Below are 25,606 nucleotides of genomic sequence, written 5' to 3' on the forward strand. Positions count from 1 at the left end.
CTCTCAGAGTCTTGGTGACACTTCTGCCAAGGCCTGGCTTTGGCTGTCCCTTACCCAAGGCTGAGGCAGGGATGGGTCTGGACAAGGAGACTGAGCTCTGATAATTCTCCTTTTCCTGCTGGTTAAAGCTCTGGGTGGTTGAACCTTTCTGCATCCCTGTGGAAGCTCAGGAATGTGGAGTGAGGCTGCCAGAGCTCCAGGAGCCTTTGGACAATGCTCTCAGGCACAGGGGATTGTTGGGGTGTCCTGGCAGGGCAGGAGTTGGACTGGATGGGGATTTGTGAAGGAGTTTTGAGTAAGTTAGAGGCAGGATTTCTGAGTTTCTAGATTGTGTTATTTATTGTTCTTATTTTTTACATAGACAGGAAGGGTGAGATTGGCTTACATTGTTACAGCACGGTTCAGAAGGTCTCAAGACCCTTAGTTACAAGACTTTTTAAGGAGCTATGGACTAATAAAACACTGCTAATAAGGATATTTCTGATTTAGACCTAATCTTTAAATATTTCATCTTATGAACTCAAGCTACAGTGTAAGCTTTCTTAGCTAATTATGTTATGACACACAAACCTACAGTACTGCATTCTGAACTCCTTGTTTAGTTTGATAGCTACTTTATGTTTTTATATCTTAAACTCTAAACTTTCTGAGACACTGTGTCTCTGCTTTAAATTATAAATCCACATTCTCGCTTCCAGCACTGAAGTTTGTAAGCCTTTTCCAAGGTCTCAGATCAAATCCTTGTTTAATTCTGAGCTTTGGCTCACAGGCCCAGAGTTCTGGGAGTTCCCTGCAGTTTGGATCCCAGCAGTGGATGATCCCTGAGGCTCCTTCCTGCTCGGGGTGTTCCAGAGCAGACCCCTGAGGCCATGGCTGTGCTCCCTTCCCATTTCTGTGCCCTGGACATCCCTGGTTCACCTGGCAGTTCAGTGAAAGAAGAAAAAAGCAGCTGTTCTGTCTCAGCTATTCAGAGTTGATGTGAAATTGATTTTTTTTTTTAAATAACCAAACACTAATTACTTATTTATGTGTTTGTTTATTTTAGGGATAGACTTCAAGATTAAAACTGTTGAATTGCAAGGAAAGAAGATCAAGCTACAGATCTGGTGAGTAACACAGAGCTTCCTTCAGCAGCAGGTGTTTGCTCTTGCTGGATTCCCTTCAGGGATGCAGGTTTGCAGCTGTATTCTGTATTTCCACAGGGGTAACTCCACTGCATGTGTGTGTTTGGAGCAGTGGCAGTGCTTGTAACCACTGCTGCTTGGGACAGGCTGCTGGCAAGCCTCCTGTTGGGGAGGAGAACATCCTCACAGCCTGTGATTTAGTGGGAAGTGGTTTAAAACTGGAATTTTTAAATGAGGACTTGCCTCCAGTCTGTGACTATAAATTGACTCGTAGCCTTGCTTTGTGTCAGCAGGAAAATGCAATCCAGGGCTGCACTAGGCTGGAATTTTCCATGCTCAGCTGTAGAGAGCTTCTGAGCTGGCTGGAGCACAGCTGCTCTGTGGGGATGTCTGACAAGAGGCAAAGCCTCAACTCCTTCCTTTGAGCTGCTGTGCTTTGAAGCAGAGGCTTTTCAGGTCAGGAGGGCTGGTGGCTTTTCCTGGCCCCTGGGGCTGGCTGGGCTCCCTGCTCACTCTGCATTCTGCAGCTCCTCTGAAGGGCTCTCAGCTGGGATTTGTCCCTTTTGTCCCACTCAACAGCCCCATGGTTTTGTAACCTTGGTCTCTGTAGATGCAGGGGGTGGGTTCCAGTTTGGGGGGACACTGATCTTTCCAGTCATCCCAGGATAATCATCCCAGGGTAATCATGAGTGATTATCCTTCCTAACCAGGCATCTGGAGCCTTCCTGTCAGCAGCACCCTGAGGAAGGGTTAGAGCTGCCAGAGGGCAGGGCTGGGTGGGAGATTGGCAATGAGGAATTGTTCCCTGGCAGGGTGGGCAGGGCTGGCACAGGGTGCCCAGAGCAGCTGGGGCTGCCCCTGGATCCCTGGCAGTGCCCCAGACCAGGCTGGACACTGGAACCTGAGGCAGTGGCAGTGTCCCTGCCATGGCAGGATGAGCTTTAAGGTCCTTTCCAACCCAAACCATTCCTAACTCTATGAACTTAAAAAGAAAATTATCATTAAATGTAAAAACAGAAAACGCAGAAAAATTAAGATATTTAATGCATGCATAAAGATCAAGTTGTAATGAAGCTGTACAGATTGTGGGGTTTAGTGCCTTGGGGAAGTGGAGTTGGGTGAGCTGAGATTTACACAGTGGCAACTTTTAAATGTCACAAAATTGGGAAGTTGTGGCCTGAATCTGCTGCTTGTTTTTGCTGGGTTCAGATTGCACATTTGAAATGAAACTTGGAAAGCAGAAAATGAAACTCCTACAGAAAAAAATAATAAAATAAAATCTCAGTGTTGTGTTTCCTGCTTTTCCTGTAGCAGGAGTTGGCCCAGCAGTGGCTCAGTGTCTTGTGGAGGTGTTTTGTGCAGGGCATCCCATTTCCCCACTTTTTCCTGCCTTTGAACTCACTCCACACATGCAGAAGCTGTGCAACATTCCCAGAACAATGCAAGGCAGCAGCTGAGTGAGCAGGGCATGGATTTAGGGGAACATTTCCTGAGTAAAGGCTGGTTTGGATCAGCAGTTGGTTCTGTTAAACCTCAGGAGATTCCCATGGGCCACTTCTGGAGTTCATCAAGTCCCTCTGGCTGGCCCTGTCCTTCAGGTGTGGCACACAGCAGGACAGCTCCTTACCTCCTCCTGGCTGTGGGAAAGGGCCCTCTGACAGTCTCACATCCTTGCCCTGACCTCTGAAATTATATTTAGGACTAAAGCAGGAACACAAAGGTCAGGCTGAATTAAAACCTGCCTGGGGGGTGAGAAGTAACTCAATACTCAGTAGCTGTTAAGGTTGGGTGCTGCTGTGTAAGGAGCAGGCTGGATTAGAGTTCTCCTGCTGCTCCAAGTGGAAATGTGCCTGTGAGGAGCAGGGTGGGACACAGCCCTGCACTGGCCTTGCAAAGACATGAGCTTTCAGGAGAACCAGTGGGGTAGAAGCAGTCCAGGAGCTGAGGATCCCCTTGGCTGGGCATTGTGCAGCTCCTCTTTGGGAGAATTGGGACAGTCACCAGTGATGGGCCTGCTCCAGCAGCTGGGAGAAGGGAATTCTCCCAAAACCACATTTGGGAGTGGAAACACTTCCAAAGGCTGGGAGCTGCAGGGGTTTGCAGTGCTGGATGGCTGCAAGAATATTAACTCTGTCATGGTGCAGAGGAGGAATGAAGGACCAGAGTGGGACATCCAGGAGAAGATGGTGCTGGCTTTGCTGAGGACTTCAGAGGGACAGGGTAGCAGAGCTAAGAATTTAGTGTGATATCACACATTCAGGAATCAGGTAGAGCTGCTTTGAAATGGAAACCAAAAGGCTTTGGCATCCACGAGTTCCCAGAAGTCATTAACATAATGGAGCCATTGAGAAATGAAATGGGGTTTTCCTGATGGCGTGGGCAGTCCCACAAAATACAGGTTTGATCAGCACTGCCTGGGGAGAAAGGGACTTTTTTAAGGAGAAAACTGGAAAAATGAGGGTTCTTCATAATGTCAGAGCATGTCTTGAAAATCCTGGATATCCTGAACAGGTAGGGAGGGTCTGATAGAACTTGCTCCCTTTTTCCACCACCAGAACATCAGTTCTGGCCTGAGGCTGGAAAATGGCATGTGGAAAACACCAAGAAATGAAGTTTTGCTGGGAAGCTCCTCATGGGATGCAGGGATAGCTGCAGGTGTTTATGGACAGGTTCACAAGGGATTTCACAAGAGCCTGGTCAGGTTTGGACTATTAAATCCACAGAGGGGATCTCTACTTCCAGAATTCCTTAACCACTGGGAAATGGAAGCTGGAAAACCTCTGGGCTGCCCCAGTGCAGCTCTGAGGTGCTTGTCAGGAGGCACAGAAAGCAGAGCTGGGTTTGTTATCCAGGCAAAGCACAGACTCAAAGGAATGTAACTGGCAGCTAAAAATGTAATTTTTTCCTTTTTTCCTACTTAGCTGCTCCTCCAGCTCTCCTATCTTTAATGACATTTGTGTGTCAGCCTGTTTTCCTGCAGTCTTCCTGACTGATTCCAAATTTCAGGAGCAGCTTTATGACTTCAGTGTGCAGCTCCTAGCTATGTGGAGGACTAGAAAATAACATTTTTCTCTCGGTGCATCTCTGCTGGCAGCACATTTACATGGCCAGAGGAGTGTGCTCAGGATCTTGGTTAATTCAGCAATGAGCTGGTGTCAGAAATAATCCCCAGTGTGGTGTGGCCATCCTGAGTCCTCCCAGGTGTGGGAATTCCCTGTGGATGTGCAGGTTCTGCTTTTTTGGGAGCATGGTGGTGATCATCAGCCTCATTCATTGCTTCAATTACCCCTGGAATGTCTAGGAGTTAATTCTGTTTGCTGAGGGCTTTTGAGACTCAAGGTGGAAGATGTTCCCATAAAACAATGGGATAATTTTCTCGTTATGGATTTCTCCTGATTGGATCTCGTTGTGGAAGCTGGGGGTGCTCAGCCTGGAGAAAAGGAGACTCAGGGGTGCCCTTATCACCCTCTACACCCCCCTGAAAGGTGGCTGTGCTCATCTGGGCTGGGCTCTGTCTCCAGGCACTGACAGAACCAGAGCACACAGCCTCCAGCTGCACCAGGGAATTCAGGCTGGATCTCAGGAAAAAGGTTTTTCCAGCAAGGTGATGAAGTTCTGGAATGCTCTGCCCGGGGAGGTGGTGGAGTCCCCATCCCTGGGGGTGTTTAACAAAGCCTGGATGTGGCACTGGGGGCCAGGGCTGAGCTGAGCTCTTGGGGCTGGGCTGGACTCGATGGGCTTGGAGGTCTCTTCCAACCTGGGGATTGTGGGAATTTGGGAATTCCCAGGGACCAGGGAGGTGGTGGAGTCCCCATCCCTGGATGTATTGAAAAAGAACCTGGATGTGGCACTGGGGGCCAGGGCTGAGCTGAGCTCTTGGGGCTGGGCTGGACTCGATGGCTTGGAGGTCTCTTCCAACCCAGTGATTCTGTGAATTTTTTCCTGGCTGAGTATTGTTCAGAAAAGCTGAAATTTGCCAGTCATGAAATACTGACAGAGCACAGAACCCCAGGGTGACTGAGGTGGGAAAATCCCTTCATGGCCATGAAGTCCAGGCTGTGACAAATCCCCACCTTGTCCCCAGCCCAGGGCACTCAGTGCCACATCCAGGGGACACCTGCAGGGATGGGCACTGCCACCCTCCCTGGGCAGCTGTGCCAAGGCCTGAGCACCCTTTCCATGGGTCCAGCCTGCCCAGATCCCTCTGCAGAGCCTCCTGGGGCTGACTGAGGGTACCCTGAGTGCCCTCCCAGCCCATCCATGAAGGTGTTGAGCAGGACTGAGCCAGCCCTGAGCCCCCTGGTGCCCCTTCCCAGCTGGATGTGCCTCCATGCCCAGGATTATGCAGCCAGGAGAGCTTAACCAGGGACACTTTTCCCTTTGGGAGGGGAAATCCTCAGCCTGGTGTTCCCCAGTCCCTCCAGTGCACAGTTCTGCAAATATAACAACAGTGGGACAGTAATGAAATTCTTGGGATTATTTTGCTAAGAATTACTTGGTTTAATATGTTGAAGAGCTTCATTCTGAGCCACGTGGACTGACAGGATGCTCACAAATCATCAGATCTAATCTCTTCTTGCTGCAGCCATGTAAATCTTTCATCAATAAATCATAATACATTTTAAGGTTTCTTTAGTCTCTGCCAGGTCAGCTGGAAAGCTGTCCCAGAAATTCCTTTCTCTCCAGGTTAAACCTCTAATATGATACAGCTTATGCATATTTTAATGTGGCATGAGAATAATTCAGATGGATTTTTCACTTTCCTTGAGCATCTCCTTTCCCCAGTCCCACAGGACAGCCTCCTTTGTCTTCACCAAGCTGAACATCCAATCTCCCTCCCTTTCCTGCCCTGTTCCATTCTCCTTGGCTGTTTCAACAATCCTTGCCCACATTCATGGGAGCTGGGAGAGTGAACCAGTTCGTGCCTACACCCAAAGCTTTGGAGCCTGCTGCCACATCCCAGAGGTTTGAACAAACATGCCCTGCGTGCTCCCAGTGCCTGCTGCCGTTTGCCCAGGGTGGAGCCAGCCCTCGTGGGCACCCAGAGAGCCAGAACTCATTTCCTGTTTGCCTCAGCCAGCTCTAATCTCCAGCCATTAGGAGTTATCTCTGAATAATGAATGGAGAATCCATTAACCAGGGGAAAGGGCAGCTATAGCATTTATTTAAAAAAATAAATAAATAAAAAGGGAAACACTCCAGATTCTTGGCTTCTTCCCTCCCCAGCTTTCTTCCCTTCCATTAGCTGAGCTCCAGTTGCCAGAGAAAACAGTGGAGGAGTTAAGCAGGCGAGTCAGCTGGGGGATGTGACAAGCTGTGAGTAGCAGCTCCGTGCTGCCAGCGCCAAGTTGTGTGAAACCACTCACAATTGTTCCTGTGACAGCTGCTGGCCGTGGCAGGAGGGAGGAATCACAGATCCCAAAAGTCTGCTGGGCTTGGTCAGGTTTTTCCAGCATTGTCCTGCTTGGTAGGAGCCAGTGGGAGGGAGTGACCTGGGAGAAGGTGCTGTCAGTGGGGAGAGAGAAAATAATGATGGTGTGAGTGGAGATCTGCAGAGATAATTTGCAGGAGATTGTCCTGAGTGAAGGAAAGGATCCCCCTCTCTCTCTGGGATATGCTAGGAAAGCCATCAATTAAAGGATTAAACTCCTCCATAAATTACTTCATGGAATCCCAGAATGGTTTGGCTGGGAAGGGACCTTAATGCCCATCCCATTCCCACCCCTGCCAGGGCAGGGACACTGCCACTGTCCCAGGGTGTCCCAGTGTCCAGCCTGGCCTTGGGCACTGCCAGGGGTCCAGGGGCAGCCCCAGCTGCTCTGGGCACCCTGTGCCAGGGCAGAGTTAACAGCTGGGACAAGAGGAGAGACTCTGGGGCTTGTATGGAAGATAAGCCAGAAAAGGTGAAGCTGTAAAGCTTAAATCCAGTCAAGGAGTGGATTTAAACTAATAATAATTCCAGCTGCTCTCAGCCAGCTGGAGAAATGTCACTGGAAAAAGTCCTGTGAAATTCAGTGCAGCCAAATGCCAAGTCCTGGAGTTCAGTGTGGGGTGTCAGAGCAGGCTGCAGTGGGGTGAGCAAACAGGAATCCTGGAGATGTCCCAGTGTGGGGCTGGTGAGGCTCCAGCTGAGTGTCCTGGCTGTTTCTGGGACCTGGGCACTGGGAGCAGTCCCAGGGCAGTGGGAGCTGGGGCTGAAGCTGAGCCCTTTGGCCAGTCAGAGCAGGCTGGGGGAGGTTCCAGCAGCACAGCAGACATTTTCAGGCACAGTGTGGGGATCCCTGGGTGGTTTGTGGAGCTGGGAGTGGACTCCCAGGCCTGGCAGGGCATCCCTGGGGTTTGGGACCTGCCTGTCCCCTTCTCTGCTTTTTGTCCAGGTGTCACCAGCTCCAGGAGCAGATGGACATCAGTGCCTGAGTGTGCTGGGTTGGGAGCCAGGAGCTGGGGGTCAGGGGGACACTGGGCCTTTCTGGAGGGGTTATGGAGTGTGTCACCTTGGGTTAGACCAGTTTAAATTTGGGGACACCTTGGAGTCTACCTTGTCATGGAACCACTGAATCCGTGTCATGGAATCACTGAATTCCAGCCCAAACCACAGACTGGTTTTTGTTGGAAAGGACATTAAAATTCATCCTGTTCCACCCCTGCATGGCAGGGACACTGCCACTGTCCCAGGTGCTCCCAGTGTCCAGCCTGGCCTTGGGCACTGCCAGGATCCAGGGGCAGCCCCAGCTGCTCTGGGCACCCTGTGCCAGTCCCTGCCCACCCTGCCAGGGAACAATTCCTCATTGCCAATCTCCCACCCAGCCCTGCCCTCTGGCACTGGGAGCCATTCCCTGTGTCCTGTCCCTCCACCCTTGTCCCCAGTCCCTCTGCAGCTCTCCTGGAGCCCCTCCAGGCCCTGCCAGGGGCTCTGAGCTCTGCCTGGATCCTTCTCCTCTCCAGGTGAGCCCCCCCAGCTCTGCCAGCCTGGCTCCAGCCCTGGAGCATCTCCAGCAGCTCCATGTCCTTCTGAATGTCACTCTGGGGTTTGTGGCCTCTGAAAGACACTGCAGAACTTGCAATTAATTCTTTCAAATTAATTCTCAGATAATTCTCAATACACAGCTAATTCCCACACAGGTTTGTCTGAGCACATGTCATCCATCCCACCAAATATCCCAGGAGGAGATGGGAATTCCAGGCTGTCACTGATTTTTGTGATCAGGTTTCAGCATCTTGCTCAGACACCAGCGTTAACATCACAGCTGGATTGGTGTTGCACTGATCAGAAATCAGGAATTCACATTTGCAGATGAAGTTAAAGCTCTGTCAGGCTGATCTGAGAACAGATCACCCCCCCAAAGATCCCAGGAGATGGGGATTCCAGGCTGTCACTGATTTTTGTGATCATGTTTCAGCATCTTGCTCAGCCAGCAGCATGAACAGCACAACTTGATTGGTGTTGCACTGATCAGAAATCAGGAATTCACATTTGCAGATGAAGTTAAAGCTTTTCCAGGCTGTCACTGATTTTTGTGATCACTTTCCAGCATATTGCTCAGCCAGCAGCATGAACAGCACAGCTTGATTGGTGTTGCACTGATCAGAAATCAGGAATTGGCCTTTGCAGATGAAGTTAAAGCTCTGTCAGGCTGATCTGAGAGGAAATTTCCTCTCAGGGTTAGGTGAGAGCCCAGAGGATGTTGGGGTGTTGGCTCTGTGCTTCCCCCTGAGCTGTCTGGGACATGTGTATGCTGTAACATACAAGTAAAACATTAGTTAAAAAATACCTTAGAAAATCAAGCCGTACTATTTCAACTAAACTAACAGCTAACCTAAAAAGTTCCTTGATTTTTTAAAAATTTTTAAATTTTTTTTTAAAAAATCGATTTACATAATTGATATTGATATGATACATAATCTATCCTTATTAAAAAAACAATTCACACCTACAAAAAAGAAAATTTACCCATATAAAGCACTCACTTCCCAAAGAACAAAAAATGTAAACTACCTAAAAAAATTAATTCACATATACAGTGTTACCAACCAATAAAGGATATAAAATAAAATAAGTTTCAATAAATTAATAACCAATTAAATTCAAACATTATACCTTCCAATATTCCTATAAATCTAAACTATTAAAAATTAATAAAGTATATAAAAATTTTAAATTATATGAAAACTGTGTAAATAAAATATTTTAAAACTTATCTTAAAACTATCTAAATAAAAATGTTTTAAATTATATTAAAACTATGTAAATAAAAATTTTAGAAATTATATTAAAGCTATGTAAATAAAAATTAAAAAATTATATTAAAACTATGTAAAAAATTGTAAAAATTATATTAAAACTCTAAATAAAAAATTAAAATTATGTTAAAATTATGTAAATTAAGTTTTTTTAAAAATTATTAAAACTATGTAAATAAAAATTTTAGAAATTATATTACAGCTGTGTAAATAAAATTTTTTAAAAATTATATTAAAACTATGTAAATAAAAATTTTAAATTGTATTAAAACTGTAAATAAAATTTAAAAATTATATTAAAATATGTAACTAATTTTTAAAAATTTATTAAAACTATGTAAATGAAAATTTAAAAATTATATTGAAACTATGTAAATAAAAAAATTTAAAACTATATTAAAACTATGTAAATAATTTTTAAAGAATTGTATTAAAGCTGAAAATAAAATTTAAAAATATATTAAAATATGTAAATATTTTTAAAATTATATTAAGACTATGTAAATGAAGCTTTAAAAATTATATTAAAACTGTAAATAAAAATTTTAAAAGTATGTTACAACTATGTAAATGAAAATTTTAAAAATTAGAACTACATAAAATTTTAAAACATATTAAAATAGGTAAATAATTTTTTAAAAATTATTAAAACGATGTAAACGAAAATTTTAAAATTACATTAAAACTATGTAAATAAAAATTTAAAACTATGCTACAACTATGTAAATAAAATTTTTTAAAACTATATTTTTAAAAATTATATTAAACTGTTTAAATCAAAATTTTAAAAATTATATTGCAACTATATAAATAAAAATTCAAAATATATTAAAACTGCAAAAAAATTTAAAAATTATATTACAACTATTTAAATGAAAAATTTAAAAAATATATTAAAACTAAATAAAAAATCTAAAAATTATATTAAAACTAAATAAATTTTAAAATTTTATTACAACTATGTAAATGAAAAAATTAAAAAATTATATTAAAACAGTGAATAAAAATTTTAAAAATTATATTACAACTATGTAAATGAAAATTTTTTAAATTATTAAAACTGCAAATAAAAATTTTAAAATTATATTACAACTATGTAAATGAAAAATTTAAAAACTATTAAAACTAAATAAAAATTATATTAAAATATGTAAATAATTTTTAAAATTCTATTAAAACTATGTAAATAAAACTTTTTAAATTAAATTTTTTTAATTAAAAAAAATATAATTCAGAAAACATTTAAAAAAATATATCCTCCATCAAAGCTAGTGTCTGAGTCCATATTCCTGAGGCACTGTGGTGTCTCCCCAGGGACACGGCGGGGCAGGAGCGCTTCCACACCATCACCACCTCCTACTACCGAGGGGCCATGGGCATCATGCTGGTCTACGACATCACCAACGCCAAGAGCTTCGAGAACATCAGCAAGTGGCTCAGGAACATCGACGAGGTGAGTGCCACGGGCCACACCTGGGCACCTGCGGGCACCCGGGGGCTCCCAGGGCTCAGCGCTGCCAGGGGTGCTGGCTTTGGCTTCCTGCTCCTGCCTCTGTCCAGGGTTGGAGGGAGAGGATGGTTCACATTCCGACTCCTCGGGGGTTTATTATTTCTTACAGCCTCACAGCAGTGAGTTCTGCACTAACAAGGCACAAAATGGCCAACTACTTCTTGGTACAGGGTCTTTTGAGGCTAAATTATCCAAATAAGAAATGACACCTAAATTATTTTCACTTTTAACCCAATAACTAATCCTTCAAAAGTCCTCAGGACCTAAACAATTCCCTGATTCCACGCTTCCAAGCAGGACTGCAGCTGGAATTAGCTCGAGTTAGTTCTGGCTTCACGTAGCTTTGGAATCCTCCAAGGGCTGTGGGTCCTGTCCCTCTCTGGGGCAGCTTTTCTGCTGCTTCTGGGCTTCTTTTTCCTGCCTCTGTCCAGGGTTGGAGGCACTCGAGAGGATGGTTCACATTCAGACTGCTCAGGGGTTTATTATTTCTTACTCACAGCACTGAGTTCTGCACTAACAAGGCACAAAATGGCCAACTACCTCTTGGTACACGGTCTTTGAAGGCTAAATTATCCAATTAAGAAATGACATCTAAATTATTTTCACTTTTAACCCAATAACTAATCCCTCAAAAGTCCTCAGGACCTAAACAATTCCCTGATTCCGTGCTTCCAAGCAGGACTGCAGCTGGAATTAGCTCGAGTTAGTTCTGGCTTCACGTAGCTTTGGAATCCTCCAAGGGCTGTGGGTCCTGTCCCTCTCTGGGGCAGCTTTTCTGCTGCTTCTGGGCTTCTTTTTCCTGCCTCTGTCCAGGGTTGGAGGCACTCGAGAGGATGGTTCACATTCCGACTCAGGGGTTTATTATTTCTTACTCACAGCACTGAGTTCTGCACTAACAAGGCACAAAATGGCCAACTACCTCTTGGTACATGGTCTTTGAAGGCTAAATTATCCAAATAAGAAATGACACCTAAATGATTTTCACTTTTAACCCAACAACTAATCCCTCAAAAGTCCTCAGGACCTAAACAATTCCCTGATTCCGCGCTTCCAGCCAGGACTGCAGCTGGAATTAGCTCGAGTTCGTTCTGGCTTCACGTAGCTTTGGAATCCTCCAAGGGCTGTGGGTCCTGTCCCTCTCTGGGGCAGCTTTTCTGCTGCTTCTGGGCTTCTTTTTCCTGCCTCTGTCCAGGGTTGGAGGCACTCGAGAGGATGGTTCACATTCCGACTCAGGGGTTTATTATTTCTTACTCACAGCACTGAGTTCTGCACTAACAAGGCACAAAATGGCCAACTGCCTCTTGGTACAGGGTCTTTGAAGGCTAAATTATCCAAATAAGAAGTGACACCTAAATGATTTTCACTTTTAACCCAATAACTAATCCCTCAGAAGTCCTCAGGACCTAAACAATTCCCTGATTCCGCGCTTCCAAGCAGGACTGCAGCTGGAATTAGCTCGAGTTCGTTCTGGCTTCACGTAGCTTTGGAATCCTCCAAGGGCTGTGGGTCCTGTCCCTCTCTGGGGCAGCTTTTCTGCTGCTTCTGGGCTTCTTTTTCCTGCCTCTGTCCAGGGTTGGAGGCACTCGAGAGGATGGTTCACATTCCGACTCCTCAGGGGTTTATTATTTCTTACTCACAGCAGTGAGTTCTGCACTAACAAGGCACAAAATGGCCAACTGTCTCTTGGTACAGGGTCTTTGAAGGCTAAATTATCCAATTAAGAAATGACATCTAAATTATTTTCACTTTTAACCCAATAACTAATCCCTCAAAAGTCCTCAGGACCTAAACAATTCCCTGATTCCGTGCTTCCAAGCAGGACTGCAGCTGGAATTAGCTCGAGTTAGTTCTGGCTTCACGTAGCTTTGGAATCCTCCAAGGGCTGTGGGTCCTGTCCCTCTCTGGGGCAGCTTTTCTGCTGCTTCTGGGCTTCTTTTTCCTGCCTCTGTCCAGGGTTGGAGGCACTCGAGAGGATGGTTCACATTCCGACTCAGGGGTTTATTATTTCTTACTCACAGCACTGAGTTCTGCACTAACAAGGCACAAAATGGCCAACTACCTCTTGGTACATGGTCTTTGAAGGCTAAATTATCCAAATAAGAAATGACACCTAAATGATTTTCACTTTTAACCCAACAACTAATCCCTCAAAAGTCCTCAGGACCTAAACAATTCCCTGATTCCGTGCTTCCAAGCAGGACTGCAGCTGGAATTAGCTCGAGTTCGTTCTGGCTTCACGTAGCTTTGGAATCCTCCAAGGGCTGTGGGTCCTGTCCCTCTCTGGGGCAGCTTTTCTGCTGCTTCTGGGCTTCTTTTTCCTGCCTCTGTCCAGGGTTGGAGGCACTCGAGAGGATGGTTCACATTCCGACTCAGGGGTTTATTATTTCTTACTCACAGCACTGAGTTCTGCACTAACAAGGCACAAAATGGCCAACTGCCTCTTGGTACAGGGTCTTTGAAGGCTAAATTATCCAAATAAGAAGTGACACCTAAATGATTTTCACTTTTAACCCAATAACTAATCCCTCAGAAGTCCTCAGGACCTAAACAATTCCCTGATTCCGCGCTTCCAAGCAGGACTGCAGCTGGAATTAGCTCGAGTTCGTTCTGGCTTCACGTAGCTTTGGAATCCTCCAAGGGCTGTGGGTCCTGTCCTCTCTGGGGCAGCTTTTCTGCTGCTTCTGGGCTTCTTTTTCCTGCCTCTGTCAAGGTCAGGATTGAAGCTCTTGAGACAGAATTTCACATTCAGACCCAGGTGTTCATTATTTCCTATCTCTGTCACAAGTTGTGAGCTCTGCAGCACTCTACTAACAAGTACAAAATGGCCAACCATCTTCTCCTACAAGGTCAAACTATCCAATTAAGAAATGACACCTAAATTATTTTCACTTTTAACTGATCACTCAAAATCCACAATGTGGACTTTTCTGTCCAATTACAAAAAACCACCCAAACTCATGGAGAAGAAGGTGAAGAAGAAGGAGCAGCCTCTGCCCTAAACCCTCCATCTTGCCCCATATATATTTCTATATTCTAACACCCCAAACTCTAAGTTTCCCACCCTGTGCTATCACACACTTCTAACCAACTCCACACCCACAATCCCAGTGCTCTCAGTCAGTTTTTGAAGCTTTCTCCACAGCCTCAGGTCAATGCAGAGCTGTCCTGGGGTCAGAATCTGTCAGCACAGAAATCTGAAATTCCCAGCAGCCAAAACTCCAGCGAGGGGAGCTGGACACTAAACAGGATCCTGTCCTGAAACACCCACCGTGTGCATGAGCAAAGTGTGTGCCTGTGCTGGAGGAGGCTGGGCAGTGAGGAGCACACTGGCAGCTGAGAGGGGCAGCTTTGGGGGCAGCTCACACCACACAGTGGGGGCACAGGGGCAGCACAGCCAGCAGGAGCTGCAGAGTAGCTGCACTGTCTGTTACTACTCACAGCAGCTGTTCCTGGGTGTCTTGGTTTGAAAACACTGCTAAGGAAGGCAGGAGCCTCCCCTGAAATGGAAAATGTAGACCCTTCCCTCTGAATTATTATAATTTTGAAATTAAGAGGCTTGCAGGGAAAGATACAGGAGCAGGAATAACAGTTTATTAGGAAAATTAAAAATAAAAATGCAATAGTACAAACAAAAACAGCACTGATGGAGTCAGAATAGGTGCTGACCCCTGTGTTTCAGGGTGGTGGCACAGTCCCATCCATGGTGGCTCAGCCCTCCTGCAGTGCCAGCTGTGCTTCTGCTGGAGCAGGGATCTGCACAAGGCTGCAGTTTTCCTCTGAAGCTCCAGGGCTGCTGGAGATGGGCCTGGTGTTCCTCTGGGAATGCAGGGCAGGAGAAAGCTGCTCTGGGAATGCAGGGCAGGAGAAAGCTGCTCCTGTGGGAATGCAGGGCAGGAGAAAGCTGCTCCTGTGGGAGTGCAGGGCAGGAGAAAGCTGCTCCTGTGGGAATGCAGGGCAGGAGAAAGCTGCTCCTGTGGGAATGCAGGGCAGGAGAAAGCTGCTCCTGTGGGAATGCAGGGGGCAAAGGCTGCTGTGCTGTTCCAGGCTCAGATTGTATCCAGGTAGGAATGCTTGGCTCCTCCCCTGGACAGAGCATCTCCCAATGGGATGATGGAATTTTATCAGTGACACTCACTGGCCCATGAACAGAAGATAAATTAATAATTAATGACACATTAACAGCAGGGATCTCCTGGAGGGAAGACTGGATGTGGGAGAGATAAAGAAAACTGCCCAGTGAACAGATAATAACTGCCCCACCTCTAACAGATGGCAGATAGAATACACACCCCATTTCCAACCTAAGACACTGAGTGTGAGCGTGGAAATCCTCCAAGGTAACTCAGCATCACCATCTCCACTCCCTCGTAATCATGCCATGAAAGATTTGGAGGTTTCTCATGGCTGGTGCAGGCAGCTTGGCTCCTGGCAGCTGATCATTGCCCTTGGCAGAGGAGAACCAGGACAGGGAGCTGGATAATTTCAGGCAAGGTCAAGTGAAGCAGAAGAAAAGTGATGTGGAAGCATTAAGTGCCTGGATCCCCATGGGCTCATCCTCCAGGAGTTCTGAGATGGCAGGAGAGCAGCACAGCTGTAGTTCCTGTTTTTGTTACACTGCTCCCAAGTGGAATAAATGTTTGGATTTTCCTAGAAAGCACAGAGATGGCTCTGTAGACCTGAGCACAGGTGAGTGCTGTCAGGCACTGCTCAGTGCAGCCCTGAGGCTGGAGAAAGCAGCACAGCAAAAATGAGATGTTGGGATTTGAATTTCCCAGCGTGAGAAGTGAGACACAATGGTGTTTATGGAGAAGTGCCCTGTGTGGTGGGAACAGGAGAGGGGATAAGGCAGCACAGGAAGAGGCTCAGCAGTGGGCTGGAGTAAACTTGAAACTGAGCCTTTGGATTCTGCAGTTGCTTTGTTAAAAAACTCAGAGGTGTCACAGTGATGATGGATGTCATTGGTACCATCAGAGCTTTGTGGAGGCTGCTCAGGGGCTGTGGCTGTCAAAGGGATGTTTGACACCTTAACGAGCTGTTTTTGTTATGGGAGAAGCTCCGGAGTGGAGTGTTTCTGCAGAAATCCAATCATTGAGGTTGGAAATTCCTTTGGAATCCCCTGCACTGCCCCATGTCCCCAAGTGCCACATCCACACAGCTTTTAAATCCCTCCAGGGACGGGGACTCCACCTCTGCCTGGGCAGCTGTGGAGAATGAATTTCTCCCATCTCCTTTCCTGTCCAGCAGTTTTTTTTCTCTGAGCTGTTCCCTGGGGTTGGTGTGACCCCAGGGCAGGACCCAGCTCTTGGCCTTGCTGTCCCTCAGCCCATGGATCCAGGCTGTCCTGGTCCCTCTGCAGAGCCCCCTGCCCCCAGCAGATCCACATCCCAGGTTTATCCAGCAGGGTGCAAATATCCAAGGCAGGACCAGCCAGTTTCTCCAGGAGAATTTAATGGGAAAAAGGTGCCAAAGGCTTCAGCAAAGCTCAGGCAGATGCATCCACAGCTTTTCCCTCCTCCATTAAGGTCACAGTGTCACAGAAGGAGATCAGGGTGGTCAAGCAGGACCTGTCACAAAGCCAGATCTCCTGCTTGTCCTGCACGTGCTGTGTGATCACAGCCCAGGTGATCTGCTCCTGGACCTCCCCCAGCTCCTGGAGTTCCTGGATCCTCCTTCAGTACTTCCTGGAGTTATAGGTAAAAATTCCATCAAGCCAATTGAATAATTTAATAATTAATAAAAAGTCTCCATAGCTAACAATCAAAGGGACAGCCCCGACCCCGGGATCAGAGCTGGGTGAACACTGACTGGAATCCCCTCTGTTCACTCAGTAGAGTTCAGTTTTTATCCTGTTTTTCCTGCCCCAGGCAGATTCTCTTTTCTTCCTTTCAGGGTTTCACGTATTTACATTGGTTTTTTTTCTCTGGGTTGAGTTGAACAAAGCTGTGTCTGGGAAGTGATGGATGCCAATCATGAGTTACTGGAACCTGGCATTGAGATGCAAGCTCCTGATGGCTCTGGCTATCTGGATCTAGATACTCATTGAGTATTCATTGTTTGCTGGACCTTCCCTGAGAAAAGGCTCATTCCACACAGAGCTGGTCTATTATCTGCTAATTAGATGCCTCTCTCTGCTGCTGGCTGTGGTTTCACAATTTTGTGAAGCAACCTCTCCGTTTTTGGCTGGTGTGCTTAAAACTTTTAAGGTTTCTTACAAACATAACATATTCCCCATATATTTCACATAAACACGAATCATTCCAAAATATGTATAACACTGGTATCACACTGGCCAATCTCCAGTGAGACAGGACCTCCCCAGCTCCACAGGACTGAGGAGAAATGATCCATGTTCCCCCTCCAGAGAGGCCTGTGCTGCAGGGAATGAGCTGGATCTGGGATTCCTCATCCCTGCCAGGCTCACACTGCATCCCCCTGCCCTGTTCTCTGGTTTCTGGTTCCTTTCTCTCCCTCATTTCTCTCTTTGGATCCTGCCCCCTGTTTTCCTCCCCACTCCCTCTTTCTCTCCTGGCTCATCCCTCACGCTGTGCAGTGATAAAACGAGGAGGAAAAAACCATTAACCAGTGCTAGGAAGTCATTAGAAGCTGGGGTTAATTAACAGCTTGTTCCTCTGCCCCTGTAGTGCACGAAGCTCCATTGTGGGCAGCTGTAAATGTCCCCAGATTGCAGGTGCAGATGGTGGCCTGGCCACACCGAAGTGGAGCAGGTATTTTGGGTGTGAGGGGAGATGTGTGACCCTGTCCCTGTGTCCTTCCAGCACGCCAACGAGGATGTGGAGAGGATGCTGTTAGGAAACAAGTGTGACATGGAAGATAAAAGAGTTGTCCCTAAAGCAAAAGGTGAACAGGTGAGTATCAAACAAAAACTTCTTTATCCAAGTCAGCAAATCACTGCCAAGACTTCTGCCTGCTCCAGGGGGTGGGGATGCCCCAGTGGGGTGTGCCAGGGAATGAATGCAGGAGCTGATGGATGTGAATCCTGGGAATGTTTGCTCAGAAACTGCCATGAATGGGGTGAGCTCAGCTGCAGTTTCTGCTTCCTTTGATAGCTCAAAATTCCCAGACATCCCTGAAGTTCCTCACAGTGTCACAGTGTGTGGTGTCTGTCCTCTTAGGCTCAGACACAGACTAGGGATTATTTAGTAGATTTTAATTGTTCTGAACTGTGAAGCTCTGAATCTTCTGAGCTACCTCACCTGGGTGGTGCTGCTGGTGCCCACTGGGGCTGAGAGAGTCACAGAATCCCAGAATCCCTGAGGCTGGCAAAGAGCTCCCAGAGTGTGAATCCAGCCTGTACCTGATCCCCACCTTGTCCCCAGCCCAGGGCAGAGTGCCACATCCAGGAATTCCTGGGACACCTCCAGGGATGGGCACTGCAAACCTCCCTGGGCAGCCCCTGCCAAGGCCTGAGCACCCTTTCCATGGGCAAATTCCTCCTGGTGCCCACCCTGAGCCTGCCCTGGCCCAGCCTGAGGCCATTTCCCCTTGTCCTGTCCCTGTTCCCTGGCAGCAGAGCCTGACCCCCCGTGGCTGTCCCCTCCTGGCAGGGAGTTGTGCAGAGCCACAAGGTCCCCCCTGAGCCTCCTTTTCTCCAGGCTGAGCCCCTTGCCAGCTCCCTCAGCCTCTGCTGGGGCTCCATTCCCTTCCCAGCTCCCTCAGCCTCTGCTGGGGCTCCATTCCCTTCCCAGCTCCCTCAGCCTCTCCTGGGGCTCCATTCCCTTGCCAGCTCCCTCAGCCCCTGCTGGGGCTCCATTCCCTTCCCAGCTCCGTTCCCTTCCCTGGACACGCTCCAGCCCCTCCAGGTCTCTCCTGGCAGGAGGGGCCCAGAGCTGCCCCCAGCACTGGAGGTGCCCCAGCAGTGCCAGCACAGGGGACGGGCACTGCCCTGGCCCTGCTGCCACCCCAGTGCTGGCACAGCCCGGGGTCCTCTTGCCCACCTGGGCATCCCTGAATTCATGTCCACTCCAGTATTGCCAGCTTTATAAATGCTGGTGATCCCAAAATGGTGATGGCAGTGCTGGAACATCCCCAGCATCTCTAACCTCCCTCTCTCTGTTTGCTGCAGATTGCCAGGGAGCACGGTATTAGGTTTTTTGAAACTAGTGCAAAAGCAAATATAAACATTGAGAAGGCATTCCTCACATTAGCAGAAGACATTCTTCGAAAGGTAGGTGCTCACAGCATTCCTTTGGAACAAATATCCTGAAATTCCAGCTCTCCTGTGTGATGTTCACCTGTGTTATTGCAGTTTGACTTTGCTGTGCTGCAGAGGAGTCCCTGAAGGAACAGGGCTGAACTTCTGTTGTTTTTTTGATGTTTTGTTGTTGTAGGGGGCCTGCCTACAGGGAGTAACATCCATCAGAGCCAGGGAACTGAATTTCCTGCTTTTTTGGCCCTTACACTCATGGTTGTTTAACCTGTGCTGGAGTTAAATGTTTCCATTGGTGTGGAGAGAGTTGTCCTTTCCTGCCACTGTGTCTGTCCTTGCACTGACAGCAGTGAGGGGCAGCTGGGAAGAGTTCAGGTGTGGAGGGTGGGGCAGGAACAACCTCTGCCACTCCCAGCTGTGCTCCCAGCCATGGCATTTCCTTGGGGGTTCCATTGCCCCAGATCATCTGGTGGTTGGCTCCTCTTCCTCAGAGGTGCAGTGTGCCGTGGAACCGTGGAGTCAGTGAGGCTGGAAAAGCTCTCTGAGCTTCACCAGCACTGCCAGAGCCACCACTGATCCATGTCCCCAAGTGCCACGTCCACAGGGCTCTTAAATCCCTCCAGGGATGGGACTCCACCACTGCCCTGGGCCTTTTCCAATGTTTAACAACCCTTTTCCAGGAAGAAATTCCTGCTGATGTCCCCCCTGAGCCTGCCCTGGCCCAGCCTAAGGCCATTTCCCCTAGCCCTTGTTGTTCCTGTTCCTACACAAATGAACCCCATCCCAAGCCTGTCTCAGCCCTGCTTTCCTCCCTCTCCCATGTGAATGCTGTGGATAATGTCACCCAGTTGTCACTGCAGTTTCGTCATTTCTTAATCACTTTTTGACAAGCTTTGTGTGATAAATAGGGTGAAAACCCCTGGTCTTTGGTGAACAGGAGGTCATGCTACAAACCATACCAACCTTTGGGCCTTAAATCTTCATTTTTGGCCTCTGTTATTATCCTGGGGGTTCTTCTGTAAGGCTGTGACAAAGAGAGTTAAAAAGGGAATGTGGAGAGTGAAGTGTGGTGAGGGTTTAGGTTCCTTTCCAGACAGCTGGAAGTAGATGTTGGTGTTGGATCAAACCCACTGGAGTGGGGTTTTGGCTTTGGTGTCACCAAGTTCTCTCCTGTGACAAGGAGGAGGGAGCAGAGGCTGGGAACAAGCCCAGTTTTTCCATAAAACTGTGGGGTTTGGAGGTCATTAGTTCACATCATCTGAGTTCAGCTTGTGGTGTTTGTAGCCTGGGATTTCCTCACTCCACCAAACCCAGCGTTGGCTCTGCGTGCAGGACCTAAAATATTTCCAGTTGACTTTGGGGTGGTCCCAGTTCAAACTCTGGGCTTTTTCCCAGCTTTCCATTTATTTAAAACAAACCAAACAACAACAAAAAAAACCTTAAATGGCTTTTGCACATTTGTGCTGGAGAGGGGGGAGGATTCCCTGCGTTTCTGAGGAGCTCTTTGTGCACAGTTGGTCCCAGCTCCCTCTGGTGATGCCAGCCCCCATCTCTGGGTGTTTTCCTGGGGATCTCCAGAGCCATCTAACTGTGTTCACTTGTTTCCTTGCAGACCCCTGTAAAAGAGCCCAACAGTGAAAATGTAGATATCAGCAGTGGCGGTGGGGTGACGGGCTGGAAGAGCAAGTGCTGCTGAACCTTCTCCTCTCTCACCAATCGCCATCCACCGCCCCTTTTTTCTCGCTGCAAAACAAACCACTCTGCCCGTTTTTTAACCTCAAACCAATGGTTTTGTTCCTCATCTTAACCAGCTCCTGCCTCCCCTTGGTTTTCCGGCTAGGACAGCTTTGCCTACTCCAGTTTTCTCAACACATGTATAGGAAATTCATCTCCGTGACTTCATTTCCATGTCCCTGCTCAGCTCACCACTACGTTTGGGTTGTATTATAGTCCCGTCCCTCCTGCCATTAAACCCCAGAGCAATCATACTCGACTCTCTTCTGCAAATTGTATAAGAATAAAGGTTAGAATTAACAATTGATTTTGTACAACAGTGGAATTTTCTGTCATGGATCATGTGCTTGAGTCACCATATTCTCTAGATGCATCAGGCAAGAGCCAGGAAAAACTCATTTTCGCCTTGAGTCCGTGAGTGGGGTTTCTTTGTCCTGTGCCTTATGTGGAAAAAGGAACTTTTATTTTCACTTTCTTTTCTCTTTTCTGGTGGAAGCATGTGCAGGAGACATCCCATCCCCCCGTGCCATTGAGTCCTGACCTCTGTAGTGGTTGCTTTCTGTAACGTTGGTGTCATGCATCGAGGACAAAGGGTGGTGCAAAACAAAAGCAAACTCCATGTAACCTGCTGTGTCTCCTCTTGCCAATCCCGCCGTTCCCAACTCTTCCTGCTGCCATTTTTTTTCTCACTTTGCCGCTCTTTCTTTTTTTTCTTTTTTTTCTTTCTTTTTTTTTTTTTTTTTGCCTGCATGCTGCTTTGATTTGCATTTCTCCATGGTGTGATGTGTTAATGGAAAGGATGGCAACGCGGTGTGTTTGCCAAAAATTTAATACAAAGCACTGATTTAGCTTCCGAGGTAAAAATGTTGAGATTCCTACTAACCCCCCTAGGCCTGTCCGTCACTAGTGGTCCCCTCCTCCCGCGTAGCCCTGGCCTTTCCCCCCATATGGAAGAGTTATTTGCATGCACTAGTTTCTATGGAGGGTGATGTGGTTGTCTACTTTCTGTGTATGAATATAACCTGGATTCCCAAACTGACAGCAGTTCATTAACACGAGCTCCCAGCTTCTGTCCCCGAGGGCTGCGGGGCCAGGCCGAGGCTCAGCGGAACTGGATGGAAAGAGAAGGAAAGGAAAGGAAACAAACCAGCCAGCGGGCAGTTTAATTTATTACCTCCCTGGAAACTTTCCACTTGCCAGTGTCCGCAGCCGTGCCGGGCCAGCCCCGCCCGGGATCCCGGCGGGCGATCCCCGGGATGGAGCCGCTGTCACCCGGCCCTGCTGGCCCTGCCCTGCCTCTCCTGCCGCTGTCACCGGCCCTGCTGGCCCTGCCCTGCCTCTCCTGCCACTGTCACCGGCCCTGCTGGCCCTGCCCTGTCACGGGAGGGGCCCAGCACCGCCGCTCCCGCTGCCGAGCACGTTCCAAGCGGGAGCTGTGCCGCACGTGGATCGCCAGCTGTGGATCCCCAAGCGGGAGCTCTGCCCCACGTGGATCGCCAGCTGTGGATCCCGGTGCTGAATCCCAGCCCTGGCGGGGAGGACACGCCGCAGCCACCCCAAGCCCCTGGGCCCCAGCTGTGCCTCGCTCCAGCCACGGCCTTGGCACCGGGACTGGCACAGGACTGGCACAGGACTGGCTCCGCTCCGCCCTCGCCGCTAACGCTGAGTGAATTTTAACGAAATGACGGTGTTTTAACACGGAGCTCCTGGTCCGGAGCCGTGTGGGGGCTCACCGAGGTGTCTCCCTGTCCCTCTGTATTTGGCATTTTGTCCCCGTGTGTGTTAACCCTTCCCAGGCGAGTGGCTGGTGAGCTGGGGCTCAGCGTTGTACAGAGTCCGGCCACTTCCGGCTAAATCTGCACTTTCTAACGTGATCAAAAAGGGAAAAAAAATTAGTGAAATCTACATCAAGGGGTTTTTTGTATAATCCTTGTTTTAAACGTGAGCTTTTTATTTGCTTGCAGGGGCTCTGCTCCCTGTGTGTGACCCCTTTGTAGGCGCTGTGCCCGTCGCAGGCACAGGTGGAGCCCAGGCCACTCGCTGGTGCCACTCGCTGGTGCCACTCGCTGCCACCACCACCCCCTCGTCCCTCCCCATCAATAAAACTGAGCTGTTTCTATCGGGTCTATTTCTGTTCCTGTCCAAGCTCCAGCTGCACCCGCGGGCTCAGGCGGGGCGGGGCCGGGAGGAGGGAGCAGCTGAATGCTGAAACAGATAAAACCCCCCCTAAAAATAATGATAATTAAAGTAATGATCATGTCGGAGGAGTTTGCAGTAACTTGATGTCTGCTGGTATCTCGACTCCCTGCTAGTTCCAGACTAACTGCTTGTGAAACCTGTGCTTGGAAGCCCAGCCCAGCCCTGTGGAGTAGAGAAGGGCAGCGGGAGGTGTCAGCAGCCCCTCCGTGCCCCCGCCCGCGGGGGGAGCTCAGCGCTGCCCTTTTGTCACCAAAAAAGTGTTAAACGATGAAATTGGTCCTGCTCAACCAAACCCGAGCTTGGCTCTGTGCCACGGCCGTGCCACACGCCGGGGCCGCCTCGTGCCCTCGGACTCGGACGGTGGAATAAAACAGCATCAAGGTCTTGGATTAATTCCCATGCCGACAGTTTTTTACTTAATCTTTTAATATTTTTGCTACTCCACTCTGGCTTTTTATTTAAAACACATTCTTTTGTACCACTTACTGTATCAAATTGTATAAAAGATCACTGTCCCATTCTTGGTCGTACCAAGAGCAAATAAAAGCTTTTATAAACTTGCAGTGGTGACTTCCTGGGCCCCTTGAATTCCCTCTGGCTCCGGTGGGAGTGAGCCCAGCCCTGCAGGAGGAGGGATGAGTCCTCCCAGACTTTCAGGACTGGTTTGGCTGGGGGTGGAGCTGTTCCTGCTGCCTTTCCCGAGGCTGCCGGTGGCGTTTTCCGAGGGCAGGAGGGTGGGAAGGCAGAGGATCCAAGCCTGCCCCATCCCCACGTGGAGCCCCCTTGGGAGGGGGACACCAGCTTGGGGGTGTGAGGTCTCCTCTGGAGCCCTGCTGGGAGGGTCTTTGGGCGTTTTTTGGGAAGGAGTTGTTCCACCCCATGTTCTGCACCCCTGCCTTGGGTGGGAAGCTCCAAGAGCCCCCACTGCTGTGCCACTGTCCTTCCCCAGCTGTCCCCTCTGCCACCTCTCCAGCCCCCGGAGCTGGGTGCTCCCAGCTCTCTGCAGCCTCTGGGGGCCGGGGGTGTCCCCTGCAGCAAAGCCCAGTGAGGGACCATCCTGGGGACAGCAGAGGACCCAGTGCTGCTGCTGCCCCCTCCCTGTCCCCACAGGGACCATCCTGGGGACAGCAGAGGACCCAGTGCTGCTGCTGCCCCCTCCCTGTCCCCACAGGGACCATCCTGGGGACAGCAGAGGACCCAGTGCTGCTGCTGCCCTCCCGATGCCATGGTGTCCTTGTTCCCACAGTGTCCCTGTTCCCAGTGTCCCCAGTGCCATGGTGTCCCCAGTGCCATGGTGTCCTTGTTCCCACAGTGTCCCCATTGGCACAGTGTCCCTGCTGCCACGGTGTCCCTGTTCCCACAGTGTCCCCACTGGCACAGTGTCCCCACTGCCATAATGTCCCTGCTGCCATAGGGTCCCCAATGCCGTGCTCTCCCTGCTGCCACCACAGTGTCCCCAGTGCCACGGTGTCCCCACTGCCACGGTGTCCCTGTTCCCACAGTGTCCCCAATGCCATGGTGTCCCTGCTGTTACCACAGTGTCCCCATTGCCATGGTGTCCATATTCCCATAATGTCCCCATGCCGCGGTGTCCCTGCTGCCATGGTGTCCTTGTTCCCACAATGTCCCCAGTGCTGCAGGGACACACACAGTGTCCCCACTGCCACGGTGTCCCTGTTCCCTCAGTGTCCCCATGCCGTGGTGTCCCCACTACCATGATGTCCCTATTCCTATAAGGTCCCCAAGCCTCGCTGTCCCTGTTCCCTCAGTGTTCCCAGTGCCGCGGTGTCCCCACTGCCGCGGTGTCCCCGTTCCCATGGCGCCGGTGTCCGGGAGAGCGAGGCCGTTTTTGTGCCGCTGCTGGCAGTGAAGCCGGGAGTGTGTGATGGCCGCGGTCCTGGGAGGGGGCGAGGCCGTGGGGAGCAGCTCCGCGACCCCAAATCCTCCCCATGCCGGGGAGCCCCGCACAGCCACCCACGGCTGGGGGATTTTGGGGGGGGGAATTCCCAAGGAGCCTCGGGGGGGAGGACCTGGCAGGGACCTTCCCCATGCAGCAGCTCCCAGGGTCCCGCTTGTCCGTGTCACCCCCGGCAGCGAGCCGTGGGTCTTCCCCATCCTCCTCCTCCTCCTGCTGCTGCTGTATCCTTCTGTCCCCACCCCGGCTCCATCCCCACCCCGGCTCCATCCCCACCCCGGCTCCAGCCCCATCCCAGCCCCATCCCATCTCCATCCCCATCCCATCTCCATCCCCATCCCAGCTCCATCCCCACCCCGGCTCCATCCCCATCCCGGCTCTGTTCCACACGTGCCCTTCCCTGTCCCCTCTCCTTTCCTACAGCCCTTCCCTCCCTTTCCCTGCTCCTTTTCCCATCCCTTCTCCTTTTCCCATCCCTGCTCCTTTTCCCACCCCTGCTCGTTCCCTGTAGCTGCTCCATCGTTTTCCCTGTTCCTTCCCCGTCCCTGCTCCTGCTTCACCCTTCTCACGGTTCCACCTCTGCTCCATCCCATCCCTGCTCCGCCCTGTCCAGCCTCCCCTTGTGCTTGGCCTGAGGGACAGCACACGGTGACACGTTCCCAGGGCCGGGCACTTGCGGCTTCCTCCCCTCCTTCATCCTCCTCAGTCTCCAGCGG

At 49.2% G+C, this 25,606-nt stretch overlaps 1 protein-coding gene across 1 annotated transcript in view; it reads left to right on the top strand.

The window, feature by feature from the left end:
- Nucleotides 1-21,083, top strand: part of RAB10 (RAB10, member RAS oncogene family) — a 50,036-nt gene extending 28,953 nt beyond the window's left edge. Inside the window, exons 2-6 of the mRNA XM_064411458.1 lie at nucleotides 1,046-1,106; nucleotides 10,680-10,818; nucleotides 17,652-17,741; nucleotides 18,959-19,060; nucleotides 20,655-21,083. Of these exons, the coding sequence (XP_064267528.1) occupies nucleotides 1,046-1,106; nucleotides 10,680-10,818; nucleotides 17,652-17,741; nucleotides 18,959-19,060; nucleotides 20,655-20,738 (476 nt within the window). The 3' untranslated portion in view covers nucleotides 20,739-21,083. The remainder of the gene's footprint in view (nucleotides 1-1,045; nucleotides 1,107-10,679; nucleotides 10,819-17,651; nucleotides 17,742-18,958; nucleotides 19,061-20,654) is intronic.
- Nucleotides 21,084-25,606: the final 4,523 nt, after the last annotated feature.

Source organism: Passer domesticus, chromosome 3 (genome assembly GCF_036417665.1).
Source record: "Passer domesticus isolate bPasDom1 chromosome 3, bPasDom1.hap1, whole genome shotgun sequence".
Classification (NCBI taxonomy): domain Eukaryota; kingdom Metazoa; phylum Chordata; class Aves; order Passeriformes; family Passeridae; genus Passer; species Passer domesticus.